The sequence below is a fragment of the Scomber scombrus genome, chromosome 24 (assembly GCF_963691925.1).
Source record: "Scomber scombrus chromosome 24, fScoSco1.1, whole genome shotgun sequence".
NCBI lineage: Eukaryota > Metazoa > Chordata > Actinopteri > Scombriformes > Scombridae > Scomber > Scomber scombrus.
The window spans coordinates 7,481,404-7,494,110 of NC_084993.1; the positions used below are offsets into that span (position 1 = coordinate 7,481,404).

The following is a 12,707-nucleotide window of genomic DNA, read 5'->3' on the forward strand; positions in this document are numbered from 1 at the left end:
TTGTCCTAAACCTGTATTTTAACTTCACATGTCTGTTTTCTTTCTATGGAAGAGATTTTAATCAGAGGAATGTGTTTTTTCAACTCAGGATTTATTTAAACCAAACTTAATACATTAAGAAATAGTTTCTGAACAGTGTGCTGTATACAATATATATGTATTGTCCTCAGTGGTTTCCTTAGAATCTTAAATAAAAGTTGAAATTAAAAATGTCATATTAGGCCTACATATTGTTTTTTTTAGTTTTTTTTAACATCTTTACAGTGGTATTTAAAAATAAATGCTATTATAAACTGACAAGAAAGACTCCAAGGTATGTGTTTTGTGGTAAATAATAAAGCAAGTGAACATGGCAGCTTTCATTATTTCTCCTGTGGTTCCTCCAAGTTCTCCAGCTGCAGCCACAGGCCTCCCTCTGCACGCAGGACAAGTTGGGGGAGACGGCGAACGGCCCCTGGGCGGCTCCCAAGTTCAGGGTCCACTCCCGGGGCCAGGCGGAACCTGAGCAGCGTCAATGCAACAACGACTCGAAGCTCTGCCAGGGCGAATTTCTGACCGATGCAGTTCCTGTGAACACACACACACACACACACACACAACACACACACACACACACACACACACACATACACAGAACATTTCTAATAATGTCAGATCTTATGCAGCTTAACGTTGTAAAATTGAAGATAGTTTACCTGGGGCCTGAGGAGAAAGGGATGAAGGCATGAGCAGCACGGCCTTCTGTGTTGGTCGGGTCAAAACGCAGAGGATTAAACTCCTGGAAGAGTTTAAATCACACAGGTCAAAAACATGACAGATTTTTAAATGAAAAGAAAATTGAAGCACACAATGTTTATTTCTTACATGTGGATTTGTCCAGACAGCAGGGTTGTGGTGTGTACCGTAAATACTGACCAAACAGATTACTCCTGGGGAAGGTTCACAGCAAAAAAGAAGTATTTAGAGAATAGTTTGCATTCATTGCTTCACTCACTACTGTTTATCACAAACTACTATCACATACTACCTCAAGAACAGTAAGCTGCCTGAGAAAACTATTCCCGAAATGGTGAGTTGGTATCTACTTTTAAATACAGAGGGTTTTTACAAAAACTATTCTGATCAGATGTTTCACTTCCAGGTTGAGTTTGGATTGTTAACTCTTCTCAAATTGAAATCTCCCCAATCCAAACCTCTGAATTATGAGGTATGTGATTTAAAATGGGTTGCTGACATGCAAAATTATGATAAAAACTCTCCTCTTTAAGCCTCTAAAGTCTATTTTAAAGCCTTTTTTGAAGCAAGAGTTTCTCCCTCTCACCTTCTGGTACTGTCCGTCCCTCTGGTAGTGGCATGTCCTGGGTATACCTCCTCGTTACAGCCTGTACAGGTGCGTGCAGCCTGAGAGACTCTCTGATGCACATGGTGGTGAAGGGAAGGTTGGACAGATCGTCCCTGCAGATGCACGCATAATGCATATCCACTTTTAAATACTTCTAATTTTCCTTGTCTTACAGTGCAGTTTTACGAAGAAAATTTGTATCAAATTTTCAGAGGTTGAGGTTGTGTGTATGTGTGTGTGTGTGTGTAGTGTGTGTGTGTGTGTGTGTGTGTGTGTGTGTGTTTTCTAACCACTCTATTCCGTGGCTGTCTCGTCCCTGCATCAGATCCATCACTTCCTGCCGGCATCTCTCCTGATAGTCTTCGTGGCGTGCTAAATTATACAGTGTCCAGCAAATCGCACTGGCTGTGGTGTCATGACCTGTGGAAGAAGTAGGAAGGTTGTTAGCGTGATTAAATGGCTATTTGAACATTTAAGACTGAGAGATAGCTGCATCTTTAAAGTGAGACTATGTACCTTTTGAGGAAAATATAAATTATTATTCATCTAAATGAAAAGTGGAATTTATAAGCAGTACACTCAGGGGTTTTATTGGTAATGGCAGCTAATTTGAGCAAAATTGTGGCTAGTATTATTGTGTACATTATAGAGTCAGCTCACTAAGTCTATGACTGTTCGCCACTTGTGCTTTCCACCTGTACCTGCAAACATGAAAGTGTGGGCCTCAGGTAGTATCTCCTCATCTGCCAAGCCTTGTCCGTCCTCATCCTACAACACAAACATATACATAATACAGAATTACATTGATCATTTTAAGCAATATATCTTCTTTTTTTTGTTTTCTGTCCCACTTTTGATAGCAGTATGATGTCCACGAAATCTTTCTTCCTGTTTTTTCTTGTGGTGACATTAGACTGTGATTTTGTCTCCGCCTGTTGTCTGATGAGGGCACGACGCTGCTGCACCACTTCCCTGGTAAACCTGCACCAACACCAAACACAGAATGTAATACAATAATACAGGCCGCTATAGGATTAGCAAGATTACAATAAGTTACTATACTATATGACAGGTTATGATAGATCATATGTTAGGTGCAATATATTATCATAATGTGATACTGCACAATATAATAAAGTATATTCGGATGCATTAAAATGTACCTTACAATAAAGCTTTATGATAGTGAAGTATAATGCAATAAAATTGGATTTTCTATAACCAGAATACAATATAAAAAATGACCACACAAAGGTGGTGACACAGTACATTATAAATCAATTGAATATGACATAAAAGAATAGATTAAATAGTATTTAATGCAAAAATGCACATAGTATGAGACTTACAGTATTTGTGCTACACTGCTGCACAACAACAAGTTCACACCTGTTCATGTACTCTACCTGTGTACGATGCTTAAGGCCTTTTTGAACTGTCTCCCCTGCTGTGTCTTCCAGTAAAACCAGTCCCAGTGGTGTAAGATCCTATGGCGCCGATCTATTACCAGATCGCTCAGCTCAACTATGGCTGACACATACTCACTAGGAGAGCTGGAGAAAGAGGCATGATTAAAACAAACAAACAAATAAACAAAACAAAAACAGAAATTGAATGTATCAGTGTAAAATAGTAAAGTGTGTGTCCTCACTGCTGACAGTTGCTGTTGTAGCTAAAGGCACATTGCAGTAAACTGTCCAGTGTCATTAGAGTGACATGGTCAAACATCTCTATATTGTTTCTGCCTTCTGCCACCAGGCGCCGCCACTTTTCCTGAAAGATGAATACAGAGAGAAACTTATAGTTTTAGCTCTGATTTTGGTATTTTGGGTTGGTTTAAAGCAAAAATAAAAAATCTGACTAATCTGACAAGTTAAGAATACATTAGACATTTAGTAACTTCAGGGAAATTACAATATAATTTATACCTAAATTAAGTCTATAATATCTCACAGAAGATTGTATTTTTGTGGATGTAACTTCAGTTTTAATAAACTTTTTCCAACAATATCCTGAGACAGCCACATAAATCCAACAATACAAACATATAAACATATAGAGACAGTTGCATACAGTTATTGTTGCAGACACTAACGGCTGTAGACACACTTTACACTAGCACTGATGTATAAAATCAATATTGACCATACGACAGTAATAACATGCAACATAACATTAACACTACATGCATTTTGTCTTACATGCATGGTGTCTGCTGAAGTGTTGAACTTGACAACGTAGTTCTTCAGGATATCAAAATGAAAAGCTGGAGTCAGCAGCCGTCTCTTGCGGGACCACTCCTCTCCATTGCTTAGCAACAGACTCTGTCCTATGACATGATAGAGATATGATGATTTACAACCAGGGATGGCAGTGAATTGTAATGATTACATGGATAGCATGTCTTTATTAATATTAGCTTATTAGTCTTTAAAAAAAACAGGGTGACTTTTATCAGACAGAAAACCCTATGGTACAGTCCTGTATATTGAATATGTGTCACTGAAGGTAAACAAAAGTGCTTCTCTAATATTACTCAACTGATTGGTCACCTTCTTCAGTGATATGAAGTATGGAACCATCATACTAGCATCAACCGTGAGAAACCCTGATATTAGACTTTCAACAAACCAACATGGCCTATTAAACTCACCAAGCCATGGACGCAGATGCCCATAGATAAGCTCATCTTTCACTGTAACGCTGGCTGGATGGAGAGAAGGAGTGATGAGCGAGAAAATAACATTAAATATTAAATTAGGGCTTGGGAAAATGTTGTTTGATAATGCAGCTCCAAAATCCACTGATGCAGAAACAGAGAAGCTCAAACTGTACATTTTAGGAGATAATACAAATATAACCCATTTAATCTGACTGATGGGGTGTTACTCTACCAGGTGCCATCAGCAGAGGCTTGACGTAGTCAGGGTGGAAGAGTCTGACAAAATGATAGAAAGGACCGAAGAACCAGCTGCAGGAGTGTGTGTACGTCTGCACCAACTCATCCACCTGGAGGAGACCTTCCTCTGTGCTCTGCATCTGATGCACAAATAATTATTACAATACATTACAATACATATCTTGACTCTATCTTTTAAATTAAAGGTGGATAAGTGAGTTTGCCGAATTCTCGTGCTGCTCGTGCTTTTAAAGAAGATTTACCTTAAAGAGGATATTATGTAATAACACTGTTGTGCAACACAGACCACTTCCTGTACATACTGTGAAATGTGCAGTTAGGTTTCCTGATGTGTCAAAATTCAAAATGACAAACTTGCATTTCAAAAGCGACAACATGGAAACATTTGAAGATAATATTGCATGTCATTACCATGTGCATGTTAGTGTGTGTTTTACCAGATGTGAGTGTCCTACCTGGCCAAGGTGGCCTATCAGCCAAGAGTGTACAGGAGGCTTGCTGAAGCAGGACAACTTGTGTGTGTACCAGGCATGTCGCATCAACAACTTTGCTGTCCAAGCTGCAACCAGAGCGACCAGTCCTGTACTGATCACAACCAGGATCTGATAGAGGCCGGTCCAGCTGAGCACCTGAGAGAGGACACTCTTGAGGAGGGACATCCTGGGACAGAAACAGAGGCAGAGTATCCAGATATCCGGCTGGCTCGACACTTGTCCTGCTCTGACAGTTGCTTTGCTTGCAAATGAGGTTGTTGGTGTTGAAAAGTTCAGAAACTGTTCCACCCATTATTGCAATTATTTCAACAGGAACAAATGTTGTAACCACTGATTCCTTTTTACTTTTAAAATAACCTATAATGTTGATGGAGATTTTGAGTCATATCACCTAACAACTGTATGAATGTAAGCTACAGTGATATGATCAATATACTGTATGTTCAAAAGTGTCACAACCTGATAGGAGGATATATTGGATACTACTTTTTTTCCTTTCTTTTTTATCATTATCAGAGCCTTGCTGTTGTTTTCTTTGTATTGTTATTTATTGTGTCTTGTTATTTATGGGATGCACTCATGAGGTTATCTAATGCAATATTTAATGAAATATCAAAGGGTAAAACCCACGATGCAAATTTTCATCTTTTTTCATAGCCAAAAAAGTACAGACTATTTCACTCCAGGCATTAATTTTAGCAAAAACGTGAAACCACAAAAACATGTGGTCTTGTGTGAAAAAATGGAAATAATAGCAAAGTTAGTGTGTGTTGTGAATCAAGTTGCACTGTTACAGGGTGTATGTCTTTCCCAGCATGTCCGACTTTTCTGAATAGGAAGCTGGGTTTTACGAGGAGCTCCTGAAGGCCTCAGTGATTGGGCACACCTGAGCAGGTACACGATCGATACCTGTAGCAGAAAGCGACGAAGATGACTTTGAAAAGCGTTGTTTGACTACTGAAGACAGACTGAAATGAAAAGCAGGCGACTCTGCACATTTTTCCATGCGTAATGTTTATACCTGTTAGTTTCAGGTGAGTTTTAATTGAATGTGAGTTGGGTGTTTCGGAAAGGCGACAAAGCTAGCAATTTAGCTAATTATCCTAATTTCGACCAGCCAGTCGTGGTCCTTTATTTTCAAAGTATTAAATACGTGAAAAAATATAAAGTTTTCTTTTGCAGTTTCTTCTGCCAGCTCCCACTAAGCTGCTCCCCATATTCACCTCTCCTGTCAATAATTTATTCGATTAATCTGGAAAATATTCCCAAATGCTAACAGACATCTGTAATTAGCTTACTTTGCCTAACCAACAGTCCAACACTTAAATGTATTAGTGTTATAATGCTATGAAATTAAAAAAAGAGAGAAAAAAGTTGACTACAAAAAGTTTAATTAATAAACCGTGTTTAGAAATTTATCCCAATTTCATTATTATTTGAACGCTAGACCATATTCATATAACATATATTTGAACATATTCATGTGGTGTATTTGGCTGTTCAAACTCTTTTCATCAATGTTTAATTATTTTTTATGGTGCTTGGTGTTGTGGGATATACCAAGTCAAATATAAACAATTTTTATTTAGGTAAATGACAGAGAACTGTGAAGCACAATGTGTTCTCCCATTACTGAGAGAACTTATTTTTGAGGATTTGAAGGGGTTTAATTGGGTAGAAAAGAGAGAATTTAATAGTGGACTTAATAGTCAACCATAGAGGTGAAGTCACACCTGAACCTATGTTTTGATTGCGGGACAGCCAGGAGCCCAAAGTCAGCTGAACTGAGGGGCCTTGAAGGTAGAATAAAGGGGTAGAAGGCAGCTAGTGGGGAGAGCCCAGAATAGGTGTAATTTGGTCCCTCTTCCGGGTAGCTTACCTGTCAGGAGCCTAGCTGCAGCATTCTGGACCAGTTCCAGGCAGGACGGGGACGACTGACTAATCCTAGTGTGTACAGGGAGTCACAGTAGTCCAAGCGGGATGATCTAAAGGTGTAGATGACGTTCTTGAGATCTTTTGAAAGAAAGAAACGGCTTGATTCAACAGTAGTTCAAAGCTATAAAGACTGGCTTAACTTGCTTGACGAGCTTAAAGCCGGAATCAAATATCACATGTGTAACCACAAACGCTGAATAATATTCAAATATGAATAGGAAATGGTTTCTAGGGGAACCAAAGGCTTCTAGCTGCCTGCTTGTATCAGTATTGTTAAATTAGTTTCTACAGCTTTATCACAGAGCTTTTAATTGCTTTTGTATGAGATTGTACTGCAAGTTCCCACTGTTAAAGCCTGCTCATTTTGTGCAAAGACACATTCAAATATTAATTGAAACATTTTTTCTAGAGTTAAACAACTGAACAGCCGCATCTGCTGAGAAAAGTAGCCAATAATTTCAAGCATCCCACCAGTTTTGAAAACATTACCATTTCTTTCATTATAACAAACCTATTTTGTTGCTGTCTTTTCAGCAACTAAATCTTTTTTGTTTCAGTAGATGCTTATTTGTTATTCTTCATCTGTGTGCATCTGGCAGGTTTTCAGATTGACATGAATGAGATGGCTGATGAGCGGGACAGGTTTGACAACCAAAGGAGGCCTCCAACTGCTTCCAGCTCCCCTCTGTCGTCCCCTTGCTGCAGCTCCACCCAAAAATGGCTGCAAGTTGCATCACCTGTTTTGCGTCTTTCCTGGAGTGATCGTCAGATGGATGAAGACCCAGGGGAGCCTGATGTTGGGATGCAGACGAGTGAGCTTCCTTCATCTGGTCTCTATGAGGAGCTCTTCTGTACCAGCCAGACTTCCATCTCTCTGGTGCCTCTGACCGGTGCCCTCCTGACCTCCTCCAGGGCACAGAGCGATGTGGTGAAACAAGGTTACCTGGGGAAGCTGGACCGAAACCACAGGAAATATTTTGTCCTGAGAACAGGAAGTCACACTGGGCCGAGCCGACTAGAGTGGTACAAGAGCCAGGAGAAGTTCACAGCACTGGAGAAGTCTGCTGGTAAAGCTGTGCTGTTTGGGTCGGGCAGGCAAGGGTTGGTAAAAATATCTTTCACTGTTTTAAGGCTTTAGATAGGGCTTCACATATATTATCAGTCACATGTTCTCAATTTTGGAGAAAAATAGCTGCACTGGAGCTACCTTTTAGTCATATCATATGGTCTTCTTTAGCAGATGGAGTAGGTGCAGCTGACATGGAATTACAGATGTTCAAATTTCCTACTTTTAGGAACTCTTTGAGGACTTTTTTCCCATCTTCAAGAGTAAGAATGAATGTGTGTATAAAAATGTAAAATGTAAGATTTCTAATGCATAATTACATTTTCATGGCAACTGGGAGAGCTCCATCTATTGAGGAAGATTGGGGGGAATGATTGAAAGATTCTGAATGGAGGTGGTGGGATTTTTGTGTCTTTAAATTATTCCATTATTTATTTACATTTCCCACCTCAAAAGTGGTTGTTGGCCCAACATGGTAGTTTTTAAGATTCTTGGTGACATTGGCAATATTTCCCCAATAAGCACTTCTTAAACTGACTACTGAATTCACTGGGGTGAGAAAATGCCTGTTTTGTACATTGACTACAGAAACATTACACTTTAAAGATTTAAGATTGAATTCATTTCCACTTCCCAGGGTAATTTACCTGAGGTGTTGTCTTGGTGTAAGCCGCATTGGCAGTTCCAGAAAAGGCCACACGGTGGCGTTGTATGCCAAGGATCAGACAATGGTGTTAGTAGTGGGGGACCAGTGGGAACAAGAAGAGTGGTACATGTCCATTAAGAAACTGATGGAGGAAGAGCAGAAGGATGAAGAGCATGTGTTTGATGAAGAGGATGATGGGTATTGTACTCTGCCAACTGCTGCTTTTGTCAAAGAGGTTAGACCTGATTGGTTTTTGTTGTTGTTGTTGTTTTTCCTGGTGGATGCCGTTGTTGCAAAGGAAATTGTATTTTAATCAAAGTTTATGTCCCCGTTCAGCATAAAAGACATGTTTCTAAAAATTATTTCTATTCAATAGTATTGGTATTTTGTTGTTTTGATTTGTGTACAATTTGCCTTTCCTGACCTTGACAATTAGGAAAATAATATATTTAATTTGTTCCATCGTGGTCATTCTATGTATTTTATTCCAGCAAGGCACTGTTGTCATTTAAAATAACTATTTTCATAACTACTTAAACTAAAAAGGAAATCAACTTAAACTTAATTAAACTCTCACTAGCTAATAGCACTATAGCACAGAATTTAAAAAACCTTTTCAAGCCACAGCTCTTGACTGGATATAAAAAATATTCCTGCCCGATCATCCCCCTGCTCCCTTCATGTTGTTGTTAAGGTTTGGCCTGTCATGGTGAAGCCCAGAGGTCTGGGCCGCTCCAAGTCCCTGGCAGGGGAGACCTGGCTCTGCCTCACAGCTTCAGCTCTCATCTTGGTCAGAGTGGGTGCATGCAATGATTTGCCATTGGTTACGATACCTTTGCTCAGTGTTCGGCGTTTTGGCCACTTGGATGGTTTATTTTTCTTGGAGCTTGGCAGATCAGCACCGCACGGGCCAGGAGAGATCTGGGTGGAAGCAAGAGACCAAGGTAACTTGGAACAAAGGATGTGTTGAATCTAGTCATTACTGCCCTACCACAGGACTGTGACCCCCTCCTTTTTATGTCTGTTCTGTACAGGAAACTCCACACTGGCCCAGCACATTCACGAGGTGGTTCGGGAGACTGTAAGGGCACTACGTGCTCTTCCAGACTTCAACAGGTCGCCAACCTCCAACCATACCAACCACAGTCAGCTTCAAACCCTTATAGCGTCTAAACGCTGCAGACCTAAATACAGAGACAAACAGGTGAATGTGACGTCACTTGGTTCTCCCCTGGCCCTGCCCCCTAGGAGCTCTGAAATCCAGACTGGTATGATCCAATGTGACCTTGAGCCCCGAAAACCAGACAAACCTGAGCCTGAATCTACTCTCAGCTTCTCCTCATATCTCAACTCTCAGAGCTCTGGGCCTGAGACTGGCAGCTACATGGAAATGAAGATGGATCATCACCTCTCAGTGAAGAAAGAGAGGGAAAACGATTGCAGCCAAATCACCATGGTGACAGGGGACCACAGCAGTGTTGCACCCTGTAGGATGGAGGGCTGGGAGCCAGGTGAGCCAGGTGAGCAGGAGGTGCCAGGTGAGCAGGAGGTGCCAGGGTACATGATGATGTCACCACAGGTCCGCCACACTTTGTCTGTGCTGCCTCAGGATGACTATGTAACCATGACGAGCCCACTTAAACTTGACTGGCCGGCCTACTCTTCCTCCTCCTCTTTTCTTCAGACATCCTTCAGCAGGTAAGTTTAGTTTGAGAGCAGTTTTTGGAAATCACACTGAATTGTTGATACTGAGTATCGGTACAGAGAAGACATAACACTGAAATCATAAATAATTGTTACACTAAGTAGCTCTCAAGCTGTTTTAGTACACTTTATTGCAGTAAATCACATGACAATACAATTATTAGTACAGTCAATAATTGAATAGAAATACAGTTATGGTCTTTCCAATTTTTGACACATCCCCTCATGGTTTTAGGGACTTTTCCCTGGAGAAATTACATTATCATACAGTGTTTGTGACTGATGCACTCATGATTCATTCTGTTACTTGGCCTCTTTATCTGAGGTAACCATCAGGAGTCACTTATACATATTAAACTAGTGATTGTAAGAGCTCCATTAAAAATGATATTATTGCTATTTGGTCATTTTTTCAAATATGTTCCCCCCTCTTAAGGGTTCTTGTGTGATTTTAGGACACATAAATTAAATTTAATTAACTAACAGGCTTTGAAACTCCTCAATTGCTGGTCCACTAGTTACATGCTGCAAAATTATGTAGGTAGGAAAAGTGTCTGATATATGATGCATGCTAAAAACAGGAAGTAAAAAATATCACAATGAAACCCTTACTAACACAGAGCAGACTTGGTTTTCCTAAAAATAATACAAAATTCACCAAGAACTTATGCTAACGTTAATCTTGTCCGCACCCTTCATGTTATTTAGACTACAGTTAGTGAAATGCTACTTCTCTCTCCTTTGTAGCTCCACGTCTGACAGCTGCTCTCCTGTGCACCCATCACATCATCAGACCAGTGAGCACAGTCAGTCGCACTGGCTAGTGACCTCAGTCCAACAGTCAGAAACAGAAGGGGGACAATCACAGAGGAGCATCAGCTGCTCCACTCAGCCACAGGATGATGCAAGGCAGGAGCAGAAATTATCTCAGCACAGAAATCTCCCATCACAGACCAGGGCTTCCTCTTCAACTGTGGGGAGTGTTGATGGGTCTGGACTGATGATTCCGCTATTCACAGGTGGACAAAGCTGTTCTAGACCAGTCCAAGCTAGTCCACACTCCGGTTCAGGCCAGTCTAAACAACTGCAGGATGTACCAGACCAGTGTGCTGTCAGAAGATACAGACTGTTGTCGTGTCTGCCTTCTTGCCTGCAAGCGACGACAGATCCTGAATGTGTGTAATAATTCACTGATTTGTTTAAATGTCCTCGATAACCTGAACTGGAGCTACTTACTTATTCTGGTGCAGCCACTGGCCACAAAAAAATTAAACTTACTGCACTGAGCTGATGAAAAATATTGTATTTGATGTGTCAGTGTGACTTTAAAGTCTTAACATTATGAATAATATGTTTAAGAAAAAAGTAGTCATCTCTGTAGACATATTAAGTCTCCTAAATATGCTAATGTTTTCATTTTGCATCTTTTTGTCTGTTTCTATTTTGGTGCAGTTTGTTTGATCAGTCATGGACTTCGGGCCTTAACTACACAGCACCTGAAGATGTTGCACTGTTATATAAAATAATTAAAAGAATAAAGACACATGAATGCAGGTTTTCTTTTTTTTGCTCTTCATTTCACACATTCATACAGATCAGTGGAGAACTGGAAGAAGTGGAAATCACATTGATGTATTATTATATTCCTGATGCCCAACATTATAGCAGGGAAAGTACAGTAACATACTAACTAATGCCAAAGATAAATGAATGTGAAAGAATCAGACGGTCTTCTAATTAATTGTTTGCAAGGACATTTTGAACATATTTTTTTGTCAGATTAGACTGCAGTAAAACTACAAACAGTCCATGGATGCCCATTATCCCCATTTATACGGGCAAGCAGTAATGGTTACATGTCTCCCCTGGCTAGAAGACCAAGTCTATTGACAAGTCCACCATCTGAACACAGTGCAGGCACCATTAGTACCATGTGTAAGTTGGATATCATTATTCAGGTGATGAATCCAGATATGTTAATTCCAGCTGTAAATGGGGTCAGTATGAAAATGAATGAGCAGCTGTGACTAGTGGCAGTATGTGTAACAGCACTGAAAAAGTTAAAAGTACTGTGTGACCTGGACCTACAAGCATGTAAGAGAAGATGACTGCACTCTAAACTGTGGCAGAATATATTACTGCCATGTCCAGCATGTAGACTGTTCACTGGACAACTCTCATATACATTTCAAGTAAATCTCCCTGTTGGTAAACTGACAATTATATGTTTTCTGCACATGTTTGGTACTTTATCAGTAGTGGCAGAAGTATTTAAATCCTTTACTCAAGTAAAATGAGCAATACAGCAATGTAAAAATACTACTAGAGTAAAAGTACATAAGTCATCAGCTTGATGTAGTTAAAGTATTACAGTAAAAGTAGTGGTTTGATCCCTCTGACTAATATATTAGTATATATAACATAATTAGATTATTAATACTGTTGTAGCTGCTGGAGGAGGAGCTAGTCAACCACTTTATATACAGTTAGCTAGTTTAGTTCAGTGTTTCCCAGCCTAGGGGTCGAGGCCCCCTTAAGGGTCAATAGATAAATCTGAGGGATATGAGATGATTAATGTGAGAGGAAAGAAGTTCTGATAC

The 12,707-nt window shown here is 39.9% G+C and overlaps 2 protein-coding genes across 2 annotated transcripts in view; both read right to left on the bottom strand.

The window, feature by feature from the left end:
* arpc2 (actin related protein 2/3 complex, subunit 2) overlaps positions 1 to 12,707 on the bottom strand; it is an 87,394-nt gene that overhangs the window by 36,120 nt on the left and 38,567 nt on the right. The window lies entirely within an intron of this gene.
* Positions 90 to 5,003, bottom strand: LOC133976414 (cytochrome P450 4F3). Its single transcript, XM_062414623.1, has 13 exons — positions 4,718 to 5,003; positions 4,237 to 4,381; positions 3,996 to 4,049; positions 3,544 to 3,671; positions 2,994 to 3,115; positions 2,749 to 2,895; positions 2,194 to 2,323; positions 2,044 to 2,110; positions 1,633 to 1,762; positions 1,322 to 1,455; positions 865 to 929; positions 696 to 778; positions 90 to 567 (listed from the first exon to the last, which is right to left on the bottom strand). The coding sequence occupies exons 1-13, from the start codon at positions 4,919 to 4,921 to the stop codon at positions 363 to 365; spliced, it is 1,614 nt and encodes a 537-aa protein (XP_062270607.1). The 5' UTR covers positions 4,922 to 5,003; the 3' UTR covers positions 90 to 362.

Bases quoted from the DNA above. Each gene is read 5' to 3' on its own strand.
- LOC133976414 (XM_062414623.1), bottom strand. From the start codon at position 4,921: ATGTCCCTCCTCAAGAGTGTCCTCTCTCAGGTGCTCAGCTGGACCGGC. The intron at 1,763-2,043 runs GTACAGGTGGAA...CTTCTTCCACAG, and splicing joins CCACACTTTCATGTTTGCAG to GTCATGACACCACAGCCAGT. The intron at 930-1,321 runs GTGAGAGGGAGA...AACCTTCCCCAG, and splicing joins GGGACGGACAGTACCAGAAG to GAGTAATCTGTTTGGTCAGT.